The sequence below is a fragment of the Sesamum indicum genome, linkage group LG9, assembly GCF_026168435.1.
Source record: "Sesamum indicum cultivar Baizhima isolate 11 linkage group LG9, ASM2616843v1, whole genome shotgun sequence".
NCBI lineage: Eukaryota > Viridiplantae > Streptophyta > Magnoliopsida > Lamiales > Pedaliaceae > Sesamum > Sesamum indicum.
This window is the reverse complement of record NC_142665.1, coordinates 6,946,204-6,973,559: the sequence shown is the minus strand read 5'-3', so window position 1 is coordinate 6,973,559 and position 27,356 is coordinate 6,946,204. Positions and strand designations below refer to the sequence as shown.

The following is a 27,356-nucleotide window of genomic DNA, read 5'->3' as shown; positions in this document are numbered from 1 at the left end:
GGAATATTTTCAAAAATGGCAGACTAGTCTAGTAGTAGACCTTTTTCTTTTTCCCTTATTTTTTTTTGATCAATTCTTGTAGTAGAACTTGGAGTAGGTAATATTAGTGGGAAAATTTCTCGATATGGTACATCTCTCATTCTTTGTTCCAAATACATATCATATTAGAAGTCGAATACATGTTATTTCGAGTATTTTGCATATAACGTGCGCATAAAGTGGATAGATAATTGACATCTTAGTACATTTAATGCACAGAACAATGATACATGCGTCCATCATTCATCCACATAAAACAAATCCCTATTATTTTGTACACAGTCAGAGAGTACAAATTTTCAAATGTGAAAGCAATTATTATTCAGAGTATGACAGGTTTGATCTTTGAATTCAAAGCACTGACATTACCTGAGATAGATTCAAAGTCATTTTCATATTACTGTGCATTGAAGTTGAGTTTTTTCAAAATGCTGCTGAAATTGTGGAGCAGGTGAAGTCATCCTTGAAATTTGCTCATACATTTGCCCTCAAGTCATAAAGCAAAACCCTAAATTCAGCTCTTTTCCGTGGCAATTTTGAGTGGTTACAAATGGCCCTTCATTCAAATGTATATTTCCCCACTTTTTCTTTCTTGAATCTTGAATCTTGCCCCTGTTTACTTTCCGTATTTAATTAAATGAATGATGGGATAAATCTAATTAAATATATTATAAAAGTCCAAAATTAATTATAGAATGTTTATTTTGTGGGTTTATTTCTAAAAGTGAGTGGATTGAATTATCTAAGTTCTATCGTAAGTTAGTGTCATACTATGTAAATGATCTACTAGGTTGTACTAAAAATCTACCCAACCTTATACTCCCAAGTAAACGTGACTTTATAATAGTAATATATAAACACATAAGGTCCATTTTGAACCGATGATTGTATAATTGGTTATTATTGAGATAAGTTTAGAATAATTAATTTTAAAAGAAACAATTACGGGTGTGTTAATTCACAGTTTCGTAATTGATTATGCAAATGCACATTGTAATTAAATTTTAAAAGGAATACTATACCCCTTAACATATAGTCTATTTACATAAACCATCCGGTTTATTTTTAAGAATTATACATACACCCACTAAAAAGTTAGCATCATTTACATAAAATATTCTTATTTTTTTAAAAATTACACATATATCCCTCCAGACTACCCTTATATTACACTCTAAACGTAGATTTGAACTGCACAATCGTAAGGCCAAAACGGACTTTTTTCCATCGAAAATGTTTCGAGTATTTCTTTTTAATTTAAATATTCAACAAAAAGAAGTATGGAGATACAATCCAGAAATCATCAAGTAGAAGTCAGCATTGATCACAACATCAGAAACTTTCTCATCTATAAAAATGTGGTTAACATATATAAATATATATATTACAAACATTGATTCAGATACAGTGTTCCAAGTTCCAACACTTAGTCACAATCAGACTCTTCTGTATTCAATCAGATCAACAATGAGAATGAAATAAAGCAAGAAAGGGAAAAATCAGATCAAGGCAACTGAAAAAAAGGCCTGGCAGCTGAACTAACACAATCAAACCAAGGAATTTTCTCATATTCACTGGGGAAAAAGGGTTACTCATACACTAAGAAGTGGCTATCATTACAGTTTCTAGGCTATGGCTTCTTATGGTTGGTTCATCAAGTTCCTGCTGCAGATCTGTCATCTGGACCAGCAAGCATAATCTGTTCAAATAAACAAGCAGGGGTTATTCAGTATTTTCAGTTTCGTTTTTAAACCGGAAAAAAAATAAATAAGAAGAGGGATAGTTATAATGACATTCTTGAACATAGATCAAAAATGAAGGAGCATCTTTATCTGATTTCATCTTCAAGATCTTGATACTTACGTTGCAGTCAAATGCAAATCTTCTTGCCAGCATGATAGCTGCGTTCCTTTCTCGCTCCGATTCAAATGCTAATATAAACGACAGCCCCATCTTCGCCTGCCAGTATACCGACTGTGCAGCAGCGTTCCCACCACCTCTAATTCCACAAAGCTGACAGTGATAAAATAATAGTTTTAGTGAAAATTCCAGAATTGCGTAGGTCTATAGAGAAAGAAGTGAACTTATAGTAAATGCATATCGAATCTTCAGTTGAAGACAGCCCTCAACGAAAGCAAAGACAAGAAAAGCATTCCATGAGTTGGGATGAGTACCTGCATGGAATTGGAATAATATTCCTTTGCCATTGTCGTTTGTCCCTTCCGAAGTTTTATTCTCATTTTTCCTATATGGAGTACATGAATAGACTGTGACGGTTGATCTACTCCATTCATCTGGATAACAACCACCTGAAAATGTTTCTTTTATCACAACCGTAAACATGTAGAAGAAATGATAATGTTGTTGTCATCAATATCGTAGACGTCTGGGTGAAAATATGTCCAAATGCATTGAGGAAAAAATCATGACCAGAATATTTAGTTACTGCATGGCAGACGTCATATAAAAGCATAATCTTGAAAGCCAACATATGTGTAAACAAAAAAGTAACATACTGTGAATTCAGTGTCGTGCCTTCGCACCAATGCTTCTACATAGTTCCCCAATCCAGCAGCTGTACAGGACAAACTGCTTAATTTTAGAAATATAAAGTAAATAAATAAAAACAATTACAACTTTTCCAATTTAGCGAACCTGGATCAATAGGAGCAGAGGTCATTATGGTTGTTGTGTGATCACTAGTCGAGATATCAGCTTGCAGTATTCTGCCAACATCAAAGGGCTCTGGCGCATATTCGGACTTGGTGGCCCCTGACATAGCATAAAGCCAACGAAATTAAAAGTAAAACCCGTAAAACTATGAGAGATTCGGAATAATGACTCTGTCACAAATCTCATATAGTAATTTCTGGCAGAATCATAGAGCGTGTTGAGTTCGACGAGAAGATACCATTTATTTATTTGCAACAATAATAGCAAGAACGGTAAAAATGACCCTCTGAAACAGTTAGATCTTGGTAGTGTTTCTTATCTGAATATGCTTAACAAGGTACAACGAGTAAGATTGTGGGACACTGATGCAGAGGACTAATCATGCTTGCAAAGGTACCTGATATGAGCTCTCTCTTGCCGCCCTCAGCAGTTGAGCGATACCACTGAATAGTGCATTCTGAAAGATCAGGAGCACTATCGGAACATGGATATATCCGTAGATACGAACCCAATGCCTCCATACCGTCTATTTCATACAAATGGGGTTTGTTTTTATCACCCTTCTTGCTCATTTCCAGCTGAAAATATTCATGGAATGAAGTTTTGAGATATCCAGCCTGATGTATGTTTCAAATTCACTTAAATAAAATCAATCTAGTGACCCAAATAAAGTTATAAACCGACGAATAAAGTATCAATAAAGAATGTTGTATTCAAGGTTCAGCAGATATGGTAATTAGGTGATAAATGAAGTTCATCAAAATCTTGCATTTTTATGATCTTTTCTTATCAAAGACCTCGTTGCAGATTTATCTCTTACATTTAAGATTGTTTTTTCCCAGTTCTTGCAGCTTATTGACAAAGAATTTTGACAGCAGATCTAGTCGAAGAAGTAAATAAGGTAAACACGCCATAGATGACCAGTTTGCAACAATGTGCCATAATGATCACAGAACATTGAGAAACAGAATAACAGAGACGAAAGGATGGAAATAGATGCAGAAAGATAGAGAAACCTCTTTCTGGAGCTGTAGGGAACACTTCGACTTTTCTGCAAGTTGAATCCTTAATGCCTGAAGCTCATTTTCCATGTCCATAACCTGCAGAAATGACTTCTCTTACAATAGACAGGAGGTTTGCAGGAGTATACAACTATTAATCTCAAGAAACCAAAACAGTGATCTGAAAAGGAACTGATTTTGTAAGATAGGTACAAGATCAAATGACTGCTAGATGAAATCACTGTTATCTAACGTAGGGAGAGTACAAGCATAAAACCATGAGAACGTTCCAGTTATTGTTTAACTGTGACCAACCATATGTGCGTGATGAAGAATATGTTGGCAACAAACTTGAATAGAATATAGGTTGCAGGTGTAACTACCCTACTAGGCTGATGCAGCATTTTGATTCGTCTAGCCTCTTGAACCTCCTTCATCAACTCATCCAAGTCCTGATTGTGAAAAGAAAAGGCCAAGTATAAGCCGCGAATCATGGTATATTTGTGATTATACATTACTAGCTCCTTCAGGACAAGAAGAATCCTAAATCTGGGACTACAGATCTTACGAAAGAATGTTGTAATAAATTTCTTCAACTTGATAACCTTAGAGGGAAATAATAATCATAAGTACAACACAAGCAGAATGCCCACATAGGAAATCTTTTGGTATGAGAATGCAAGATTTTCAATAGGACCTGCTTTCCTGAAGCTCTAGAGATTCGTTCATGTTCCTGAAGAGCCTCTTCCACTCTTTGTACTGCTGCTCTCGCATTCTCAATTTCAGCCCGTGCAAATGCTCTTTCTTCATCCACAAGTTTTTTAGCATCTTCTGATGCCTGCACGAAACATAGTTTTTAAATGCACAGGTTACATTGTATTAAGAGTATAGTCTATAATAAATGACTAATTTACTTTTCTTCTTTTACAATATGCAGTAGGACAAGAAATGAGACTGAGACATCATGCCCCAAATGTATGTAGTAGTTTACCTGCTTTAGGAACGTCGCAAGCTTTTTCACTTCAGCCTTCTCTTGAATTAGCTCTCCTTCCCTCTGAGTTAACTGAACTGCTAAAGCTTCAATCTGCAACATTTAAAGTTTTAAACATTGAAAAATGGGACGAACAGGAACCCTCATTCAAAGTATCAAGTGATAGAAATGAGGTGGACAGTAAGAGACAGATAATGCTAATTTTACATTCAACATATTTTAACCATAAAACCAGAAGATCAAACAGGAACCAAGGACATCACCCGGTATTAGCCAGACACTACATTGCCATAGAGTCAATAATAGAAAAGGAAAATACAAAGAGATGATTTGTGAACATGGAGATTTTCAACAAATCTGTCATTGCAGCAGTATTTCTTATATGTTCTATGCTTCGGGAGTTTTCCGTATGACAAAGAACCCTCTTATTTCTTAAAAAGGGGAGTATAAAAGAGAATATGCAGTTCAATGGTACCGTTCTAAAGAAGTCTGTCTCATAGTGTCATGTACTGATGTTTATAGTCGGTTGAGTTCAACATTTCAGATAGTTGTAATCATTTTCAATGGCTTAGGATTTGATTAACGAACAGTTCATCCACATAATAGTTACACCTTTTCTTTGATGATCCAAAGACTTGAAACAATTATAACTTTACTTGTGCCTGAAAATGTATTTGATAGTAACACACGAGGAAGGGAGCACAATGATGTAGAAGGTAGCATCTTATGCTAAATGTTCCAAGAATTGCAATAACTTTTGTTTGAGTAATTTCTTGTATTAGTCTCATTAACAAGCTGTAATTATGGGCAGTTAACAGACTAATATGTATGGAAACAATGATGTCATGGGAGATGGGAAAGCAATTTCATAGCCAACAAGCTTAAGAAGAGAACTCTGTAGAACATACATCACAAGAACAATGAAACTAAGAACCTTGATATTTGCCCTGTATACTGACAAGTTAAATGCATTTTGACTATAAGATGCTTTAACTATAACTGCAACTCCTAGGTTTTAGATTCCACAAGAATTTACGTTGTTGTCCTCGCCTGTGTGCGGATGTGGGGTGGGGTTTGGGGGGGGAGGGGTTAAGTCAGATTTTCGATACTTGAGGAGATGGAAAATAACTAACCATAGCTATAGCTTCCTCCACATCATCTTTGTTCTTTCCGCCTACACGCCCTCTTAGAGCTTCGAGCGCATCTCTCAGTTTCTTCAGAAGCACATGTTTTTCCAAAGAAGCTGCCTCTTTGAGTCTTGCCTGGAACCCATAGTAAAGTTAATGACATCTAAATGGTTGCCAGTCCACAAAGAGACATGTACTACTAGCTTTTCACTGGAGAACGACATATAGATACCCTAGCTCTTGAAATACTGATTCTTATTTCATCATCAACTTAATAACAAATTTCAGATGAATAGTTTACTCAATGTACTCCACCGATGAGACTAGATGGTATAGCAACTCCACTTCAAGAATTGACAGCACAATCTGCATAAGCTTGTGCATTTGCTAAAAACCCAAGAAGTAAACTTTTAAATGTGTGAGCAATATTAGCAAGACCAAACCTCATCAGATAGCTTTGCTGCGGCAGCCGATCCCTTCTCAAATTTGCTTGCAAGATCACGTACTGAAAGACGTTGCTGTTGCTCCAGCAGCAAGGCAGTTTCGCGTGCAACCATTTCTTTATGAGACAACATTTTCTGGTCCTCTTTGACCTCCACGATCTGATTGTTTGCTCCAATCTTATATTTCGGGAAACGAGTAGATGCAAAGACTACATCGGCGGACACTGGTGAGACTGCATCATTTTGCATTGTATAACTAAAACCACGGCCTAATCTCGTCATATTGTAATTTTCCTAAAATATTTGCCAAGAAAAAAACAAAGTTTTAGCATCACTAGCTGGAAAAGAGTTCTTGTTAGGTTAAGACTATTCCACCATTTATTCTCAAAAGACAATAGCAGTTCCCACAACAACTATTCAACACCAAATTCTCAATGTACATTTAGTTTCCAAAATTGAGCGACATTTGGCAAAAGGACACACAAAAATTGACATTTTCCACATTTCTATGCTTAGCATGAGAACTAAAAACTGAGAAACGTCTGTGGTAGGTAATGTGCAACCATTTGTGCTCCTAACCAACTTGTTTTGCTCAAATACTATCAAGCCAAATATCAACATAATAAGGAAGTAATGTGAAAATTCGGGCGTAAAAACACAACCTTGCTCCGAAATAACAAGAATTTACCACCCCAGAAACAGCAATCTAAAGTGTTGCGATTAGGTGCAGATTAATTGACCAGATGCTTATAGTACCAGACTCAAGCAATTCATCTGAATACTTCACAGTAACTTTGCAACCCCTTCCCATTTTAAACATAGAAAAAGAACATATCAATCATCCAAAGATAGCAAAACTTCCCTATTGCATTGAGTACATCTTAACTAATTTACATTTACATAAAGCTCAAAAGTAATAATCAAAGCCACCCAAAAAAATGAAGACAAAGGATAACCCAAAATCACAATAAAATCAGTACTAACACTAAAATCAATGCTAGCCCACAACATCTTTAGAATGGATAAATCAAAATAAATGCAAACGACAAACAGAAAAATAAACATTAAAACCACCCAAACTCAGAGAGAGAATTTTCTAGAGAGAGAGAAAGAAAGAAACCAATATTTGGACTAAAGTAACAGCAAGAACCAAACTAAACCCAAGATTGTACTCACAGATCATGCAAAAATAAGAAACTGGGTAGGAGTTGTGTTCCTTAAAAGTGGACAATGGATCAGTAGCAACAGCGTTCTGAATGTAGAGAAAGAAAGTTCATATGTATGAACTGCACATGGAGAGAGAAGGAAGGTAAAGGGAAAATGGGAGATGTTTGTCTGCTTTTTAAAAGCCAAACAAAGAAAAGGAAAGCCTTCCTTGTTTCTCTCTAAAAACAGCCCATATACACAAAACAACACACTCAGTATTAATGATACTATATATCACTCTGTGCTTGTGTGTGTATATATATATGTATTATGTCTGTGTGTGTGTAATAATGAGCAGCAAGCTGAAATTTTGGGCATACCATTGAAGGCCTTTAGCATTTCTCTTTCTGGGTCCAATTTATTTTTAAAGCAATCTCTAAAACAAGAATGCTTTTCACATTCTTGAATGGTACCTACATCTGTCTTGTGATGATGACAAACTTAATTTAATCACAGAGATTTAGCTACTGCTGAGGATGTCATTGCTCTACTCCTTTTCTATCTTGTTTTCAACTGCTATAATTTAATAGGCCAACAATTGTTTATTCTATATATAAGTCATGCACTGCTATATTATAATTGATTATTTTTTTAAATTATAAATTAATTACATCATAAATATATTATATTTGTTATATAATTAGTATTAATCTGGTAAAATTTTTCTCCTCTTAACCTTTGTTTCAATTGGGTTTTAATCATTTCAAAAGAATACTGAAATAAGATATTGAAATAGAAAACAATATTTTGGGGTGGGGTGGGGTGTGGGGAATAAAGAAAAGAAAATAATAAAGGAAAAGGACAGAGCAGTTGAGAACTGAACTGTGACTGCTCATTAGACATCATGACATGTTGTTTTGCTTAGACTTCAAATAAAATTTCATCTTTTAAGGGTCCCTCCCATCTTTCTCTATTTCTCATCCTCTTGAATATTTCTATTTTATTATGTATAGATTTAGGTTACTAAATTCAATTGGCACAACATAATTCTAATTAATTTATTTATTTTTGATTATTTTGTATTGTTTGGGGTGGTGGTAGTTCTTTTGATTGGACATTTCTAGATTTTTCCAAAATGGAAATTGAAAAGCATTGGATACCTCTCCCTTCAACTACAATAACTCATGTTTTTTCATCATTCTTGTTTTCAATCAAACTCACCTATCATTTCATTTCAATCACCATAAAATGCCTACAAATATTATAACATCACTCTTTTAAACATTATACCATCAATTAAATTGTTTAAGAATAATTATTATGCATTGCTGCTTGTTCGTTTTTATACTCACATATTTATATGTTTTAATTCCAAATATTGGAAGAGTCCTTAATGATTTTTTTTGTGGGCCCAATTGTATATGGGCTATGAGGTGGCCCAATTACTACTGATGGGCTTTGTCTTTGGGCCCAAAGATACTGCAAGAGTTTCAGATTGAAGGACTCAGATCTTTCCATGTTCGTCTCGGGCCCCAAACTTACAGCCAGAGATTTCAGGATTCAGATCTCTCTCTCTCTCTCTCTCTCTCTCTCTCACACACACACACACACACTCTCTCTCTCTCTCTCTCTCCCTCGTGCACCCACAAGCATTCACTCAAGCCATAGAACTTTCGGTGGGGACATGGTAGTCTTGTAGCAGACGGGATGATTATGGCGCCGCCGGCGCCAAAGCAAATCTTCCCACTACTCGTCTTTGTTCTCCTCTCCATCTCCTTTCTCTTCCTACTCTCTTTACCAGCCTCCACCCCGAAGGCCCAAATCGCAACCCAATTTCACCATATCCAGAGCCCAGAACCGGGCCCGAACTTCACCTTCATCATCAAAGTCCTCACCTTCAACCGCCTTTCGTCTCTCTCCCGCTGTCTCAACTCTCTATCTCGAGCGCATTATGATGTCAATGATAAAGTTCATCTACACGTATTCATCGACCATTTTCTGCTAGATTCGCAAAATGGCTCTGCCGATTTGGATCACAAATTGAATGTTTCTAAGCAAATTCTTGATTTTGTTGATGGGTTTGATTGGAAATTCGGGGAGAAGTTGGTGCATTATCGGACTTCCAATGCTGGGCTGCAGGCCCAGTGGCTTGAGGCGTGGTGGCCCACCTCAGATCATGAGTTTGCTTTTGTTGTTGAGGACGATCTTGAGGTTTCACCTCTCTATTACAGGTTTCTTATGATTCTTTTCGTTTTGTCCGCTTGTATTTTTACATGGTATTCTTATTGTATTTGGAGGGAAGCAAGATCAGTTGTATTAAGTTGGAATGTGAAAGATTAATGTTGAATTTGTATGTTATGTAGGTTTCTAAAGGCTGTGATCTCGAATTATTACTATAACGCGTCGAATTTTAGTCCTTCCATTTATGGGGCATCGTTGCAACGGCCTAGATTTGTGCCAGGTAACGTTCTCTCTCTTTCTTCTTTCTGGCTTCCCATTTTTTTTTTCTGTATTTTACTTGTCTTTGTTATATATCTTTTTCTGTAAGAATGTGTGAATCAGGAAGAGTTTGATTATGGGATCTATAGGTCTCTTTTTTCAGTATTATGCTTAAAGGCATGCAATATATCTTCTTTTAGGTGCATTTTCTGTTTTAGTCGAAATTGCTGAAGTAGTTTAAAATTCTGCAACGTGGATCTCAGGCAGTAATGTGGTCAGTATATTCAAATTTTACTTTCAGCAGAGTTGGAGATGAATTTCTGGATTCATGATTGAAATTACAAGTTTTCTGAAAAGAAGATTATATAGGATTAATTTGACTACAAGTGTTACATGACACTATAGGTTCTAATCCTTGACATAACATGTAAAGAAAGAGGAAATGGGTCCAATTTATAAATAGCAAAATTATTTTATATTGGCACCTCAAAAATCCAAGGATTATAATATCTCCTCAGGAATTCTCTCTCCTTCTTGCACTTATAAAAGAAGTTTCCTAGGGTCACTTGCTGTGTTTCCATTTTCTTTCAAATGGAGCAAACTATACCTATAGTTGATGGAACGCCTCCCTAATTACATGCACATGCTTTGTTCATGTAAGTTCTGTTGTTATGCCATTGAATTGTGTCTGACATTTGTGATTTTGAGAGCTTTGATTTCAAATCAAGTGATTAAATTGGTGGCTTGGGACAGGTAAACATGGAAACAAGATGCAGTTAGATGGTGGAGCTCGGATTTTTCTATATCAGCTAGTTGGCACTTGGGGGCAGCTTCTTTTTCCAAGACCCTGGAAAGAGTTCCGCCTATGGTATGACGAACATAAGGTTAAAGGCATGAAACCATTCCTTGATGGAATGGTAAGTTTATGAAACAACTACTACTCTTACTCTCTTGCTTTGTCCTTGATTAAAATTTGTGTAGAATGCCATTTTGAATGTTGTTTGACCTTGTGATATTTATAGGTGACAACTGGATGGTACAGAAAGATGGGAGAGAAAATCTGGACACCCTGGTTTATTAAATTTATCCAGTCGCATGGGTACTTCAATATTTATACAAATTTTCTTCATGAGAGAGCACTGAGCATCTCTCATAGGGATGCTGGTGTGAATTATGGGAAAACAGCAGGACCAGATTCTTACTTACTGGATGAAAATTCTATTGACTCCAACTTTTTGGAACTATACCCTTTGAGTAGTCTCAAGTGGTATGACTTCTGTTTTAGAGAAGTACTTATTAATAGAATCGTGAAGAGTTCGAATGACCTTGGTTCCATCCTTCAATCTGTGCAGCAAAATAACACTGTTGTATTAGTGAGCCTGTACAGAGTGTCGGAGACAATTGTCAGGAATATGCTCTGCCACTTGGAGCGGCTGAATATTCGAAACTATATCTTAGTTGGCCCAACATCTCATTTCCTTCTCGATCTTGCTAGAAGGGGGCACCCTGTTATCGATGCAAGCCAGTTTTCTGAATTCAGCCAACTTGCAAAGTCTATAAATTTTCAGGATTCAACTGTGGAGCTGATCAAAGAGATTCTAGTGAAGGCTTATGCAACAAGAAAGAGTTTGGAACTTGGTTATAGTACTTGGTTGCTAGATGGAAACATGCTTCCTATTAGCAGTGACTCTTTTATTGATTCCTTTGGCCATTCAAATGATTTTTACATTGGGAAGACTGCTGGACTTTTCTTTGTCAGGAGCTCATCCTCTACATTGAAGATTTGGGCTGACCATTTCTTATACGATGTTGCTTCACTAGTCGACACATTAAGGAAACAATCAGGTTCTAATGACGGCATGATTATCAGTGCGGTTGAGAAATTACTGGAGAAGCAGAAGATTGCATTTAAAAACATTGATGTTATGCAGCTTGGTTTGGATGCCAGCACTATTCATGCCAACCAAACTTTGTCTCATATAAAAAATAAATTTATTTTCTGGTCCTCTGGAACAGAATTGGATATAATACAGAGGCAGCTTGTACTTTTAGATTTCTGGGTTGTGGATAGTGATTCTTCTTGTACTGCTGTTATTTGTCACCGCTCATAATGTTTGCAGTTGTACCATTCTTCTGCTTCACGGTAGATTTTCTGGAACGAGTATCTGAATTTCACAGGATACTGCATAAGTTAAACACTAATTCTGGACAGACGATGGATGAATGGAACACCACTCCTATCAAACATGCCATGCATATCAAGTGCTGTTCCAATGTCCAATGATTCGCACTAGCCTGATTCTGGAAGCAAGCTAGTTGTCAGATGGGGAATTTCGAACTGTCACACTGTTGGAACCAATTGAAGCTTATAGTTTTCAACACTTGTACCTGAAATGACTCAAAAACTAGTATTGCTGAAGTTGGTGAGCATAAACTACATTATCTCAAGGAGCATTACCATACAGTAGCATGTTAGTATTCTGAAATGTGAAATATCATGAGGTGGTCTCTCTGTGGATTAAATTATGGTCCATGACTTCGGATGACTGGGTTTAGAATCAGCTTCTGGGCGAAGTTTTTACGATAGATATTGTGAAAAATTTTCCACTGCAGTAAGATACTGCACCATGACAGTAATCTTACTACTACGGCAAGTTGTATTAGTTGCCATGTGGTTTAACCAAAACTCTCAATTTAGCCACTGCGTTCTGAATGCACAAATTTGTTTTAGGATGGTTCACTTCAAACCCGTTTATGTTGATTAGGAATTCTATTTTTCTTTCTTTTATTCTAATTGACTTGTATTCACCTTGTAATTCCTCAGGTCAGGGCAACTTTACATCATGATATACCTTGGCAATTAGCTATATACCATTAGCTATTACTTGTTTCTCAGTTCGTAGGACTTGCATCTTTGTTTTCTGTATGCAATTTCTCTTTGCAATGGCTGCAGCAGCTTCATAATCAGACGAGTTCTCTGAATGCCATTGTCTGGTCTGGTCAGAGTGAATGAGATGATTTTTGAAAATATTCAGAAACCAATTTAAATAACAGTGATGAGCATCGAAGTGCTAATCTGGTACAATACAACACTTTGGAATCTTCCTTCCCGGATCTTTGATGTACACTGAGGCAGCTACAAATGGTTTATGTCACATTCCCACTTAATTGAATTATGAAATGAGATAGCCCAAAAACACCATTTCCAACTAAGATGTAGCGTTTCTGAGTCAATCATACAAGATCTTGAAAAATCACTAAAAGCCCCAGATTGCTCGGACTCTCAAGTAGAGATGGCATGCCACAAATATGGATCAAATCTTTCTCCAGCAATAAAACCGTGTATTTCATCTTGGGTCTGAACCCAACTGCAGCCAGGATTCTTCCTTACTCTCCTCAGATCCATCAGTTTCCTAATCCTATCGGCCTCATCCCACCTCCCTGCTTCAGCATACATATTTGACAGCAGAACATAATAACCGGGATGATCAGGCTTTAGCTCAAGAAGATGCTCGGCTGCCCAACAACCTAGCTCCACGTTACCATGGAGCCGACTCGCCCCAAGTAAAGCCCCCCAGATGTTGGCACCAGGTTTAATTGATATGCTATTGATAAGCTGTACTGCTTCTTCCACAAGGCCGGAACGGCCAAGAAGATCCACCATGCAAGCGTAATGCATTTCAGAGGGTTCTATATTTCCAGCCAACATATCATCAAAGTACTCTCTTCCTTTCCCAACTAATCCGCCGTGGCTACAAGCAGAGAGAACTGCTATGTAAGAAACTGAGTCATATCTAACACCATCTACTTTCATAGCTTCAAATAGATCAACTGCAGTATTTATTTCCCCAATCATACCGAACCCCAAAATCAATGTATTCCATGATGCAGTATCCCTTTTAGAGATCCGATCGAAAACCTTCCTGGCAATGTCAATCCGGCCACATTTAGTGTACAAGTCAAGAAGTGAGTTTGCGATAAAAAGGTGTTCATGAAACAGCCTTCTTATTGCAAAAGCATGGATTTGCTTCCCTTCCTTAATTGCAGAAATATTTGCGCAGGCAGACAGGACTCCCGTGTAGGAAACACCATCATGATTGAGCCCCACTACTTCCATTTCTTTAAACAAGCTGATAGAGTTCAAGCACTTGCTTGTCTGAGAATAACCTATTATAAGGATATTGTAGGATACCTCATCTCTGAGTGAGAGATTAAATATAGTTTGAGCGAGATCCAGGCGACCACATTTAACATACATGTCGGTTAAAGCATTTGAGACGAACAAATCAAAGTCTGACCTCAAACGGATGGATCTGCCATGTATTTCCCTTCCATGGTGGAGAAAGCCCAATCTAGCACAAGCAGGGAGGACATTAGTGAGAGTGATGGAATTAGGGATATCAGCATGAGCTTGCATTTCTCTGACAAGTTCAATAGCATCCAATTCAAGCCCATTTTGAGCAAGGTTACCTATCATGGCATTCCATGAAACAATGTTCCTTGTATGCATCTTGTAAAACACATTTGAAGCTTCAGCAAAACGTCTCCATTTCCCATACAGATCGATCAATGCATTGGCAACAAATATATCAGAATCCATACCCTTTTTTACACTGAAACCATGAAGTTCTTTACCCATATTGAACAAATCTAGATCTATCAATGTCGGTAACATGGTGGCAATAGTAACAGTATTCAATTTCACATGCTGACTTATCATTGCCCTGAAGCAACCCAACGCCTTGCTGCTAAAACCCCTATATGAAAAACCACCAATAATTGAATTCCAAGAAACCTCATTTATCTCAGCCATCTCACTAAACACTCCTTCCAGAGCCTCAATATTCCCACACTTTCCATACGCATCAACCAAAGCATTTCCTACCCTTATTTCACCATCTAAACCAACCTTGAATACATAACAGTGAATCATAGTAACCAACCTCTCATCCTGAATCCCCGCACACACAGGTAGAACACTCAAAACACTAATCACATTAGGCATAAACCCGGACATTGAAATCATATCTTTGAACAAACCAACTGATTCCAAAAGGTACACGTTATCAGATAGAACCCGAATACCTGTATTCCATGAGATCAAATCCCTGTCCGGCATTTCGTCAAACAGAATCTCGACACTCCGTATATCCCCACAGCTACCATAAAACAGAATCAGAGTATTATTCACAAAGACATCCTCATCAAACCCAGCCTTAATCAACCTCCCGTGCACTTCCAAACCTTTCAACACATGTAAAGAATCCGCACAGAGTTTGAGCACAAATGGGAAGGTGTAATCATCAGGCCTTAAACCAGTATCCCCCAATAAATCATTATACAAGAACAGTCCAAGATCAACGACACAATTCTTGTGCGGCCCAGTCGATAGAATTGTACAGGCTCGGATGAGGGTGTTGTGGAGAAAAGGGGAGCGAGAAAAGGGGACTGCCTGGCTGAACAGGGATTGGAGGGTAGAGGGATGAGAGTGGTGGGTGGCGTAAGAAAGTATGAGAGCAGCGGAAATGGAGACGCTGAAGGGCAAGTGGCCATGGATGACAGCAAGTGCGTGGGCTTGCTGGGTGGCGGAAAGGGACTGCGCGGTAGCGCAGAGGGGGAGTATGTCGGCGGCTGGCCCCCATAACGGGGAAGTGGTGGAAAGAGAAGAGAGGGGTTGTAGGCGAATGTGAGTGAAAGACGCTATGCGGAGAAAACGGACATGGTGGAACATAACATGTCCACACGAGGGATCCTTTTGTGTTTCTTCTGTCTTACGTTTATGCAGATTCTTTCGTTTTAGCTAACATAAAAAGTTTCGAACTTTTGTATCTGCACAGTTTCACTTATCAGTGTTTATTTTTGTTGTTTAATATTTCCACACTTAATTCATACAAACATATTCTTTGGAACTCATCAATAAGAGGTTGTATAAGCGAAATTGAAGTATTAGAAAAACGACATAAAAGTGTATAACCGTCGACATGTAAGATGTGTTAACTAAGAAACAAATTATTTATACAACCAAATACTACTTTACTTGATCGAATGCAGCGAGACGCGATGTATTTCACAATCAAGAACAGCCCAAGATCGTTGTGCCATTAAAAAAACAAGAAATGGCCACATTAGAGTAAGATACAGGGTATGATTCAGTTCAAGGTGTGATGTGTTTCCAGCAGTGTATGAGCACGCAAGCGTTTCAATTCAACCACCACAGTTCTCTCAACCTTCAATCCTACTTAAGGAAACATTTCGGCCTCTTCTCATTAGAAGTCGAATGGGCCCAAGAGAGACACTAAATGGATCAAAGTCAAAGTTGGATCAGTTTGAAAGAAGTGGGCTTTATTGATAGTGGAGTGGATTGACATTTTCTGTTTCCTTCATCTGAAAAATAAACGAATTTGTCTGATGGGCTGAGCTGAAAACAGGGTTGTAATTTGAAGGTCGAAAACTAGTACTAGATTATTTACTGTCTATAAATGATCAAAACCAAGTCAAGAGAAGCAGCCCTCTTCGACCAAGTGTTTCTTCTGCCTGTATACTGCTGGGAAACAAGGATTATTAGAGAGAAATGGAAAGAGATGGAGTAGAAGATGATGATATTGTTTGCTTGGATGAATCTTTCTTCATCAATGACAAGTATGTTCCTTTTTCTCTTTAGTGCAATAATCGATTTGGATTTTCTTGTTTGTATTTCCATAAAAGATGGTATTTTTACTGCTGGTTGCAGCTACCAACTGACGAGGTTTACATTCGGGTCGCAAGTTCTTGAACTCTACTGCCTCCAGTCTGCTTCAAGTGAGAACCCTTTTCTTCCATTTTCCTCAAGATGATTCGGAAACCGAAAACCCATTTTCTAATTCTTTTTTAGTTTATTTATATTTCTTAAAGTTTGCTACTTTTTGATGTTTTAGCATCTGTTGTGGCTTTCACCTACATTTCTTAAAACCTAAGAATGTTTTTATATCTTATGCATGGTCAAAGTTTATGTTGTTTTCCTGTCTCTTGTTTATTTACTGCTTAGTTCTTTTTTAATGTGAGAGCTCTTAGAGGAAAATTCATATGCGTTGCTGGAACACCCATTGCTGGCATTCTGATGTCCATTGATTATACACAGCGGTGAAAAATCTGATTTAGTCATTTTTGTTTGTTACGGATAAATGATATTACCATATTTTGTATTATATATTATCAATTAAGTTGAGTAAGAATCTTGTTTTATGTGATCTTGGTTGTAATAACAGTCTTCAGTGGCTGTTGTGGAGGTAATCAATGCAGCAATAATGTTGGGTGTTCAAGGCCTTCTGTTACTTAGGATATATAAATTTTAGGGACCATTTGGAACAGGGAAGACTTTGGTGAAGGTTTCTGGGAGCATCCGAATTATTGGCTTGACACTATCATTTCCTCTTTTTGTTGTCATTCATAGCTTGAGTTCTTAAAACTGAGTGTGACAAAACCTCCGTGGTACCTACTTCATATGATTTTGACTTAATTACTAATCTGTAATAGCTTCTACAGTCACATATTGTATCTTGTACAACCTTCAACATTTCCATATCTTCAAAATTGATTTGATATGAGCAAAGAATTAAGGACTTGCATCTCAAGGTTGATAGATGTATGGTATGGTGTATACATAAATTAAACAGAAAAGAGAAAAATGTGAAATAAAATTGTGGTTTTGTATCTTTGTGAGATGCACCTTATAATGCATATTTGCAACTAGCATCTGACTATCTACATGGCAGCTGATTTTGATTTGACGGGGCAGTTGGTGTGGCCAGGAGCAGAGCTTCTGAATCATTATCTCTCCAAAAATGCTGATATGCTTCGGGGATGCTCTGTTATTGAGCTTGGCTCTGGTGTCGGTTAGTGTTAGTTTTTTAACCTTCCCACATCATGTTTCTAACCATTTACAATGTTGTAAACTACGAGAGCAACCTTCAGTGCGTGCTGTGCTCAAATTTAAGCCACATAAATTAAACAATGCAGTATATCACGGTTGTTCTAAGTTCCCTCCATGATGAATTAATTGCTGAATTCAATATGCAGGCATTACTGGGATACTTTGTAGCAGATTTTGTAGTGAAGTAGTTATGACAGACCACAATGATGAGGTTCTCAAGGCAAGGTTATGTGATACACTTAGAGTGCTCTGGCATCTTGCGAGTGAAGATGTTATTCTTCTTCATTGACATCTTATCTTTATGCATGTATTCAGATCCTAACGAGGAACATAGAGCTGCATCAATCTTCACAAGATTCTCATTCTTGTGCTCGTAAGTTAACAATTTTGGGAGTATATTGGAAACATGAAAGTCATATCTTTTATATCCTCAGTCGGTTGCAGGATTGAAAGCTGAGAAGCTAGAATGGGGGAATTCTGAGCAGCTAAAGTACATCCTGCAAAGGCATCCAGAAGGGTTTGATCTTGTTCTTGGAGCTGATATCTATATCCTAATTTTATACACTTTTCATGTATTACTTATGAATATGTCATCTGAGAGATGGAATTTTGTCATAGTTAACACGTCGAAGTCATGAAGAAGAAAACACTTTGGTAAGTGATGAATCCATTTCAGTTGCTCTAACTCTGCATTACAAGTTTAGTTCTAAAGCCCTCTGAGTTTAAGAATTGCGTTATTCACATCATCTACCATAATATTTCTTCTTTTTCTCATCTAACCAGGTCTTACCTAGATTTATTAAAGAAGACTGTCCACATTTTGAATGATGACTACCTTTTCTTTACTTACTCTTTTACTCATAAACAAAGTAATTACATAGTGCACGAGTGTTTTGAGCCTTGAGTCATATCTATATCCTTCTTCGAGCCTTTCAACTTCTTCTTTGCCTTCAACAGTATTGATACCTAGAAAAAGAAAGTGAAGATGCCTTAACAGTTTTCAAGCTTTCAGCAGTCCAGTATTCCTTTGCTCTTCAACACTGTGGAAAAGCTCCTCCAGGTTAGCCGTCAAGCAAAATGTAAATTCATATTAGGCTACGTATCCAGAGCGAAAGTGTAAGTATTTTTATAAAATCCATATCTGTGGTAGTTTTCTCCCAGCTTAGGATTTTTGCTGCACCAACTTATATGGCCATATAGTGGTCTAAACCTGTGAACATTTTCAAGAATCATGCCTTTGTTCCGTGCAGAATGGACGATATGGTGATAAGTGAAGCCTCGCAACATGGATTACACGTTACTGAAGTTGCTGGAACTCGTGCTACTGTTAGAAATCTTGAGGGCGTTATATATGAGATTACTTGTGGATGAAACTCGAGACCAAAGAAAATTGCAAATCCCCTGAGATGATGAGCTTTTGACAACTATGATATGTGCTGTTTCCAATAGAGATATGTTGAATTTAAGCAAACTACAATACCACTTAGTTTTACAGTACTAGTCAATTACAGAATCACTTTCATGTATGATTTTTAGAGAGACGAGAAAGAAGAAATTGAAGTTGATTTTTATACTAAACTACATTACGATGCTTCTTGTATGGTATAGATGCTGTTCATTGATTATTCTCATACAACATGATCATCAAATGTTTGATTTGCTGGGAATAAATGTTACAGAATCACCAGTGGTGAAGAGAGCACTGCAGGGTAAAAGCAGAAAAACAACTGCCACAAAGGCTGGTCTACATGTTTGGTGTGAGCTTAAATACTTTAACTTGAGATCCTTAACGCATCTTTGCTCTTGCGAACATCACTCCTGCCAACAAGCCTAGAGAAGAAAAGACAAGTTAGCAGGTTTCTGTGACAGGAGAGTTGTACCCTAAAATGTCATACAGTTGTTAGAAACTCACCAAAGAATATACTTGCAGAATTTTCCAAGCTAGTCGGGACATGGAAGAGGAGAATGCCAGCAACAGAAAGAGGTATCTTGTTTAGGGATCCGACAAGGCTGCAGGATGCATGAAAATTACTAACAAAGCTTAGACATGATCAAAGAGTGGATTGAACTATTGATGAATCAGAGGAGGGTAAAGGTCATTAGTCTGAGCAAAAACTGTAGCTACCGAATATCAGAGGCCTATACGCAGCCATATCTCAGTGCAAATTGAGTTTCTATGAGGGGAAGTGACATTATATTTTAATCTTCAGTGGCCTAGGCACTGGCTAGCCACAGGCATGCCAAAATGCCTGAACTAACAGTTCCATATTGGATACAGCCTCTTATTTTCTTCATATCCTAGTCAGAAAGTCCAATATCCAACACAACCCTTCTTCAGCTACCTAAAAAGGCTGACAAACAACAGACTATGAAATTTCACCTGTATGTTGTAGCTCCCGTCTGATGCAGAAACCACATGGAAGTGAAGCTGATTGCTAATCCTAGGAATCCACTAAGGGTCATCACCAGCCAGAAGGTGGGCAACCTCAAAAGTGGCCTGCCATGGCAAAAAGACACAAATGAAACAAGGCTTACAAAATCACCATTGAACAACTAACAATTGGATTCATGTTGTGGCCAAAACATTGAACGGCTAATTATTGGTTTCATGTCGTGGCCAAAACATTGAAGAGCATTTTCTTTAACCAGTCGAACGACTAGATATGAAAAGCATCAGTATATAATGAATCTTTACTTACGTTTGTGAAAGATATTCAACCTCGTTGAACACAAACATAAGCAAAATCCCTAGAGGCAGTGAAAGGCTATTGTTTAGCATGACCATTGAGAACTCATTCAGGTCTCCGGATTTGGTGACTTGCTTGGCTGTGTCCATCACCCGACGCAAAGTCAACTGCACCACAAGAACATGATGGCTATTTCAATGGTAATCAGCTATAAAGTAAAAGGCAACAGCAAAACTTTATAGGATATATACAGCGAAACTTTACGAATAAACATATATCAAAGCAAGCAACAGAAGCTGAGTAACAGCGTCAACAATGAAGCTCACAGCTAAACAGAAGATGAATATGAAGGTGACATGCAGAAATGGTAAACAAGCAGATTTCTACAAGTATGATATGCCATTCCTGGAGAAATTTGCCTAAAACAAGTATAAGGTGATAGCTCAGAAGGTATTATCAGAAATTAAAGCAAAATAATAACAATTACTTACAGAATAAGATGCTGTCAAAAAACAATTTATAAACTGCCACGTGTATCCAATGGCATGAAATGTGAGATCCGTAAATCCTCCTGATATTGCTGAAATGATCTGCATAGCATGAGAGCAGAATTTCATAGGTTATTGAATTGATCACAGAACTAGTAGATAATATCTGTTATCCGGTGACTGTTTTCACTTGGTTATTCTCATGAAATTCTAGTAAAGATTAAAAAATAACTCTACATGGTATGTGCTTGATGATTTTTGTGGTGAAGTTATCAAGAATACACACTAATATTCTCAATCATTGGTGCTAATAACTGATTGCAAAAATTTTCATGATCCAGAGACCAATGGTAAGAGTATATGGTAGATGATAGGCTATAAGGACATGACTCCAACAAATCCAACTGTACTGAAGCATGAGAAAATAGAGTCAAACTGCCCCAAATGGTCTTACAGTCTAGCAGAAGTGTTCCACACATGAAAGTGGAGTAATTTATAAAGACGAAACGAGATATACTTAACTAATTTATGCATCATTGTGGATACATAATTACACTGAGTAAGGTTTTTCTCCGCATGCATACCATTAAGAAAAGTGCTGCCCAAACTCTATTGTCGTGGTGCTTGTTGAATAGATACATTTCACCAACAGCAGTTATCACATTGGTTACATTCTTCAGAACTGTGACCATGGCGACATTTATATACTTTAGACTGCAATGAACATGGAGAACATGTCAGGAAGAAACTATTAAAACTATGAACAGGAATCAGCAATGGTTCATAGAATCTTTCTTGTTTGTAGTCTTCAAATGCTAGTTCTTCTGTTGAAAAATGAGATCAACTGGACGGATATAGCAAAATGAATCCGCAAGCAAAAGATTTATAATCTCTCAGTAAGAAAGATGGAAGGCAATGATAATCCAAAGTGAAACAGAACTTGCATAGAAACAGGCAGCCATGTAAGACATCAGAAAGTTCAGATGAACAGAAATATAGTTTAAGGGGCTCAAGTGAGTAAAATTAGCAAACCTAGGGCATGAATATGATACTTAAATACAAACCATTTTCCAACATTGAACAAGAAAATGTTCACAAGTATTTAGAGACTGTAGCACATGAATCATATTAACAAGAACAAAGCATCAAAGTCAAAAGCAAGGATAGGCCAACTGGACAACTCTATATGTTAAAACTATAACTACCTCTAATAATGATAGGATACAATTTAATTAACTGTGATGGCAAGATAAGAAAAACTAGTACCTGAACATACTTGTGACCAGCATCCCCACAAATATAATATTGACAGGCAACCAGACCTTGATTAATCTCCATGTGAATGGTTCCGTTGTAATTACACCAAGATAACTTAATATGGAAACAATAACTACGGATACAAAATTCTGCAAGCATGAATTAAGATTTTGTCACTCCACAGAACGTAGAAAATGAATCAACTGAGTCATAATAAAGTCAGTGTAAGACAATTCCGGCTGGAAATTTATTGTAGTGAATAAGGTGAGGATCTTATTGGAAGGTAACCTGGTACAGCATCAAAGATATTCCAGCATTAAAGTCATAACTGGAGAGGACATACTTGTTCACCAGTATCATGCCGCAGGAAGAAAAACAATATGCGAGGCCAGACAAAAAGGCCTTATTGTGTAATGAGAGTCCTCTTTTACTTCGCGTTGCCTTTTCTCTCTCCTTTTCCAACCTCCCACTCTCAACATCAGTTTGATCATTATTATTTGGAGTCTTCATCCCCAAAGAAGATCTAGAGACAAGCCGAATAAGAATCAATAAGAATTATAAAGAAAATCACTGATACTAATCATAGCCACAGCTGCATTCAGTAAATCACTTCAACTGCAAAAGGAAATTTTTGAAGAACCAAGATAACAATGTAATTAGGTGGCTTTTCCAATAGAGGGAAATTCTATAACTAATTATCTTCAATAAAGCAATTCTGGAAGCGGAAAGAATTTAAGAATGCTTACTTATGTAAGTGACCCAACCCAATTACGAGTTTTTCATTCATCAAAGGAAACTTAAACAAACATTTAGAAAAATCTTATGATACAAGGTTTCAGAGAACTGAAGTAAGACAAAGATCCATTTGGTTGCAAGATCATTTCTTCGCAGGGATATCTTTTTGAACTCCTTGCTTTTCTTTTTTCTTTTTCCCTTCGGTCAGAAGTGTTTTAGCAAGAAAGGGAAGAGCAGTATAGGGCATTTTTTGGTGAAGATAGCAGTCTGTCAATTGGCTTTTGTCAAAAGATCTTATAGGTAGATGAACAAGCAAGATAGGGTGTATTCGGAGAATTTGCTAATCTAGATCTTCTTGATAAATCATTTTCCGTTAAGGATTTAATGTTTCAAGATGGTGGGGCCATACGTGGGTATGTGGGAAATATACAAGAACTCATGGACATAATGTTCAATAAAATCTTTGAATCCTGTCAAATTGGTTATGTACCCTGCGGCAACTTACTAGTACTAAGTTCCAATCATGCATATCTCTGATATGGCCAAGATGCTGCATGAATAACCAAAGCCTAAAATCTGAAAAGACTAACTTCAGAATTTTAAATTCAGATAAAATGTCCACCAGCTTTTCATTAAGTCATATGCAAGAAAAGATTGACCAAGAAGTTGTCAGTTATTAGGATTCTCTCATATTTCGCTTTTGGTCCGGTTTTCAAGTCCAAGATGTTGTAATTTAAAGGAAGACAAAGTGAATTGCTTAAGGCATTATGTAGAAATTCTGGAGAAATGTTTCTAGGTAATTGGCAGATTCTCTGGAAGGGGATTCTTCAAGCAGCAAATTGAGTAAACTTACTACGTAAAAGAAAGAGAGAAAAATACAAAAGAAAAGGACAAAACAAACAAGCTTTTGATCCTCATTTGGTTACCTTTGTTCAGTGAACAAATTGCACAAATGCAGAGGAAAAAGACGAAAAAGTTCATAATAATAAAGGAAAAGACGACTAGCATACCTGCTGGCTATTTCTCTTCTAACTGGACTTGAGACCTGATCTACGAAGGCGTTGAACTGATGATTTTTTGGGCTTCTTTCGTCAATTGGGGAATCTTTAGCAATATCCAAAGTTATAATGCTCTTCAAGATAGGATCGGGAAAATCGAGAGATGCGCCTTTCGACAATGCTCTACCATAAGGAAAATTGATATGATATGAGCTCCAAGTAGTGGTCATAAATTACAAGAATCAAGAGGTTCAAGGTTGGAGCTAGAGTGCAAGAATATAACCACTTCCATCAAGGAATCATTGCAATCCTACAGCAGAACTCCATTATGAACATAAAACAGGAAATAGCTTCAAAGCAAATGAGACTCCTACAATTGGTTGCCGTAAAATATGTGACCAAGAAATCAAAGTTCAGAGAGACAGTCTTCTGTATGTAAAACCATCTTGTATCCAATCTCTTAACATTCAGGGACTCCATTCACGGAAATGGTTTGAAGAGGAAAAATTGTACATCATTTCTGGAAAACTGGTGGGGATTTTCTATATGCCTTTGCCACCATAAGCCACCTAGCCAGCCACCCAACACAAGTTGCAAGCCACCAGACAATGGCACCAGGGCATAATTAGCATTGTCTTTTCACTTCATTTTAATCAAGAATGGAAATTTCAAAGGAGAGCCTCATAGAAAATCCCTCCATAGCTCAACGAAACAAGTTGGAGTTCGCACTATTGCTTGTCAAATGAAAAAGCAAGACCCTACGGGAGCTCTATACCCGCACATTCCAGTATAGACATAGCATCCAAACAGGCACAACACAACGAAAACCCATTAATTAATTTACATAATCAACGTGTTTACTCTATGATCCAAAGCTCAGCAAAATCTGAGACCAAAGAAGGGGAGAAAATGAAACAGTTAAGAATTCAAAAAGATTGATCTTTTCCATTCAAATGATTAAAAAGTTGGATTCTTGCATCCCAGCAAACACAGGGGACACGAGTTTCCTACCGCTAACACCCAATCACAAAATCCATTTTTTTCTAGTAAAAATAATCAAATAAAATAACCCCATCTCATCCAACACATACAAAAAGAAAAAGATAGTTACCTTGGAGTCATTTACAATAAAAACACAGAAACACACATCAGTCAGCGTATTTTTCCTACTGAATCTTCCGCCCAAAACCCAGAAAGAGCTACTTTACGCAAGAATAACGTCTTGAGTTCAAGGCGATGAGAGAGTCAAAGTGGCATAAACGAGTGAAGACTTCTAATATTAGAGAATCTTACAGTTTTTTCCGTTTAGTTTTGAATTTTTCTGAAAACTGAAAGAAATGGGCTCCTTTTGGTGTTGGGCGCAACTCAGCACTTCTTCCTTGAATCCAACTCTTCGCTGTTGCTGTTTGACTATTCGAGTTCGCTATACGACGCCGTCTGCATATTTTTTCCAAAATTTTTCTCTCAAATTTGATATTCCTTTCCTTCTAAAAAGAGTCAAATTGAAATTGTATAAAATTGTACATCCCACTCAACCTTATATAAGTGCTTTTCAATACAATAGTCGTTGTTGCACCTGGTCCCACCAATATATAAAAAAAAATTATAGTATAAGATGATGAGGAGAAAAAAAAATTGTGAAAAGAAATAATCGTAATATGGGAGGACGAGAAATAGAAAAAATTCATAAAAAATAAATAAACGTAGATCAAGTTAAGAGAGAAAAAATAAACTGTGCATTTATTAAAAATATATAAAATTTTGAGAAAAGAATATAAAAAAGATAAGGTGAGAGAGAAACGTGGAGCAAATGAGTTGAGAGAAAAAAAAAATTATAATTATGAGATTATTAAAAAAATATTGAAATTTTATTTTTATTTTTTTTAAATGAAGAAATTAGTTAAAAAGTAAATTTGGGGCAATGAATGATGGGTGTTTTAACAGTGTTAATTTGTATCTATAAAATCTATATTAATAAAAATAAATAAAATCCCTTCGCATTCTAAAACGACGGTTATTAATATCGTTGCATTAATTTTTTATAAATCAAAAATACCCTTCAGTCTATAAAATAATTAATTTATTTAATTTTACATTAATTGATTAATTAGTTTTTTTTCTTTCTCTCTTTCTTTCTTTCTTTCTTTATTTTGATATAATATATTTTAAAATATGAAACATTATTTATTATATACTTGCAAAAAAATCAACGTGTCATAACGATTAGTCAATTATAAAATCATAAGCCAACATATGGTAACAACGTTTTCTAAAATCAATTATTTCAAAATCATGGTTCGAGTTCACATTTATGAGTTTATTGTAATTTATTTCATAATTCTTGATTCGATCCATTGTATAATTATTTAATTTATTAATTATTTATATAATTACATAATTATAGATTCTATTAAAATAATCAATTTCAAATATATACTAAAAAATTTCAAATTGATGGTCCCATTTTCATTTTGGTGGCATCCCCACTCTAGGGGAAGTAGGGTAGGTCAATAGCATTGTCTATGGAAGTTGGGCGATACTATCAAAAAATTCCATCCCTTTTCATTTAACCATTTAATTTTAATAAACATCCACGAAATTGAATATATTCTTTTAATTTATGTTTCTGCGATGAATTTTTGTCCATAATTTGGGGAGGAAAACGAAATTTGCCTAAATTTGAAGGACCATTTTGACATTAAGTCTTGCATTTAGTCAATATATGCACATTTTGTTTAAGGATAGGTCAGAAGGCTAGAGAAGGACCATTGGCATTACGTCTTACGTATTTTCTCAAACAATTAATTTTAAAGTACGTAGAATTTTAATAGCACGTTTTAAAGACGGTACGATTTAGTATAAATTTTAGAATTATTAATGTGAGAAGAAAATAATGTTTAGAATGTGATTTATAACTTCAATTTTGAAATAATTGCATAAATACGTCTTAAAATTTAGAAATATCATTGAAAAAAGATAGTCGCGATTTTCAAGATGAGTCTGTAATTTACAGAGTGATTACAAGGGGTACTAGTGTGAATTTTCAACTTTGATGGGTCTTTCTGCAATTTTCCAGAACTTCAAGGGTGTCCATGTAACTTTGAAACTTCTTTTGGGCTTTCATGTCTCTCCCTTGCTCAATTATTGGGCCGGGTCCAAAAACACTATTTGGATTTCAAGTTTAAGTGGGCTGGGCCTGGGGAATTGATTTGGGCTTCTAAGTTCTATAATCATTTGGGATATAGTACTGTTATTTTGAGTTCAATAATTATTAGGGATTTGGAATTCTTATCTTGGGGGAGAGAATCAGGTCTTGGAGCACAAGAACCATTAAAACCATGTGTATTTCAAATTTATTTTTTATTTTATATTTAATTTTATATGTATAAAATATTCTATTTTATTTTTTAGTACAATGGGATT

The 27,356-nt window shown here is 36.4% G+C and overlaps 5 protein-coding genes across 13 annotated transcripts; 2 read left to right on the top strand and 3 right to left on the bottom strand.

Annotated features, from left to right (window-relative positions):
- Nucleotides 1-1,379: 1,379 nt before the first annotated feature.
- Nucleotides 1,380-7,949, bottom strand: LOC105170938 (stomatal closure-related actin-binding protein 1). Of its 2 annotated transcripts, none has more exons than XM_011091880.3 (13): nt 7,801-7,949; nt 6,275-6,568; nt 5,838-5,966; nt 4,705-4,797; nt 4,411-4,551; nt 4,097-4,165; nt 3,729-3,812; nt 3,110-3,290; nt 2,695-2,811; nt 2,556-2,614; nt 2,214-2,348; nt 1,903-2,052; nt 1,380-1,738 (listed from the first exon to the last, which is right to left on the bottom strand). In XM_011091880.3, the coding sequence occupies exons 1-13, from the start codon at nt 7,801-7,803 to the stop codon at nt 1,694-1,696; spliced, it is 1,500 nt and encodes a 499-aa protein (XP_011090182.1). In that variant the 5' UTR covers nt 7,804-7,949; the 3' UTR covers nt 1,380-1,693. The 2 variants fall into 2 exon arrangements, with proteins under 2 accessions (XP_011090182.1, XP_011090183.1); XM_011091881.3 differs by lacking the exon at nt 7,801-7,949 and adding an exon at nt 7,451-7,716.
- A 1,003-nt stretch (nt 7,950-8,952) lies between these two features.
- On the top strand, nt 8,953-12,754 carry LOC105170937 (transferring glycosyl group transferase). The gene is made up of 4 exons (XM_011091879.3): nt 8,953-9,651; nt 9,784-9,881; nt 10,613-10,776; nt 10,882-12,754. The coding sequence occupies exons 1-4, from the start codon at nt 9,128-9,130 to the stop codon at nt 11,968-11,970; spliced, it is 1,875 nt and encodes a 624-aa protein (XP_011090181.1). The 5' UTR covers nt 8,953-9,127; the 3' UTR covers nt 11,971-12,754.
- Nucleotides 12,755-12,862: 108 nt separating this feature from the next.
- LOC105171146 (pentatricopeptide repeat-containing protein At1g18485) lies at nt 12,863-15,775 on the bottom strand. The gene has a single exon (XM_011092172.3). It carries the CDS (start codon nt 15,588-15,590, stop codon nt 13,143-13,145), a length of 2,448 nt encoding a protein of 815 aa, XP_011090474.1. The 5' UTR covers nt 15,591-15,775; the 3' UTR covers nt 12,863-13,142.
- Nucleotides 15,776-16,287: 512 nt separating this feature from the next.
- LOC105170936 (Putative methyltransferase family protein) lies at nt 16,288-19,373 on the top strand. 7 transcript variants are annotated; one of them, XM_011091878.3, is made up of 8 exons: nt 16,288-16,498; nt 16,590-16,657; nt 17,647-17,730; nt 17,915-17,988; nt 18,084-18,141; nt 18,213-18,314; nt 18,773-18,884; nt 19,019-19,373. In XM_011091878.3, the coding sequence occupies exons 1-8, from the start codon at nt 16,431-16,433 to the stop codon at nt 19,137-19,139; spliced, it is 687 nt and encodes a 228-aa protein (XP_011090180.1). In that variant the 5' UTR covers nt 16,288-16,430; the 3' UTR covers nt 19,140-19,373. The 7 variants fall into 7 exon arrangements, 3 of the variants coding, with proteins under 3 accessions (XP_011090180.1, XP_088740583.1, XP_011090179.1); XR_016067214.1 differs by having other exon boundaries at nt 16,293-16,498; nt 17,611-17,730; nt 18,213-18,422; nt 18,726-18,828; nt 19,019-19,110; XR_016067213.1 differs by having other exon boundaries at nt 16,293-16,498; nt 17,611-17,730; nt 18,213-18,422; nt 18,726-18,884; nt 19,019-19,054.
- Nucleotides 19,317-25,409, bottom strand: LOC105170935 (GDP-mannose transporter GONST1). 2 transcript variants are annotated; one of them, XM_011091876.3, is made up of 10 exons: nt 25,227-25,409; nt 23,946-24,116; nt 22,489-22,723; nt 22,210-22,349; nt 21,528-21,657; nt 20,947-21,045; nt 20,468-20,622; nt 20,149-20,265; nt 19,681-19,778; nt 19,317-19,598 (listed from the first exon to the last, which is right to left on the bottom strand). In XM_011091876.3, the coding sequence occupies exons 3-10, from the start codon at nt 22,708-22,710 to the stop codon at nt 19,555-19,557; spliced, it is 1,005 nt and encodes a 334-aa protein (XP_011090178.1). In that variant the 5' UTR covers nt 22,711-22,723; nt 23,946-24,116; nt 25,227-25,409; the 3' UTR covers nt 19,317-19,554. The 2 variants fall into 2 exon arrangements, with proteins under 2 accessions (XP_011090178.1, XP_011090177.1); XM_011091875.3 differs by lacking the exon at nt 25,227-25,409 and adding an exon at nt 25,045-25,220.
- Nucleotides 25,410-27,356: the final 1,947 nt, after the last annotated feature.

Coding starts and splice junctions, on each gene's coding strand:
- LOC105170935 (XM_011091875.3), bottom strand. Junction 22,350..22,488: donor TATCTTTGATGCTGTACCAG/GTTACCTTCCAA, acceptor TCATGCTTGCAG/AATTTTGTATCCGTAGTTAT. Junction 19,779..20,148: donor ACGGGAGCTACAACATACAG/GTGAAATTTCAT, acceptor TGCATCCTGCAG/CCTTGTCGGATCCCTAAACA.
- LOC105170937 (XM_011091879.3), top strand. CDS start 9,128: ATGATTATGGCGCCGCCGGCGCCAAAGCAAATCTTCCCACTACTCGTC. Junction 9,882..10,612: donor ACGGCCTAGATTTGTGCCAG/GTAACGTTCTCT, acceptor GGCTTGGGACAG/GTAAACATGGAAACAAGATG. Junction 10,777..10,881: donor AACCATTCCTTGATGGAATG/GTAAGTTTATGA, acceptor TGATATTTATAG/GTGACAACTGGATGGTACAG.
- LOC105170938 (XM_011091880.3), bottom strand. Junction 4,552..4,704: donor TTGCGACGTTCCTAAAGCAG/GTAAACTACTAC, acceptor TGTTTCGTGCAG/GCATCAGAAGATGCTAAAAA. Junction 2,812..3,109: donor CAAGAGAGAGCTCATATCAG/GTACCTTTGCAA, acceptor ATGCTATGTCAG/GGGCCACCAAGTCCGAATAT.
- LOC105170936 (XM_011091877.3), top strand. CDS start 16,431: ATGGAAAGAGATGGAGTAGAAGATGATGATATTGTTTGCTTGGATGAA. Junction 17,989..18,083: donor ACAATGATGAGGTTCTCAAG/GCAAGGTTATGT, acceptor GCATGTATTCAG/ATCCTAACGAGGAACATAGA. Junction 18,315..18,772: donor TGTTCTTGGAGCTGATATCT/ATATCCTAATTT, acceptor AACAGTTTTCAA/GCTTTCAGCAGTCCAGTATT.
- LOC105171146 (XM_011092172.3), bottom strand. CDS start 15,590: ATGTTCCACCATGTCCGTTTTCTCCGCATAGCGTCTTTCACTCACATT.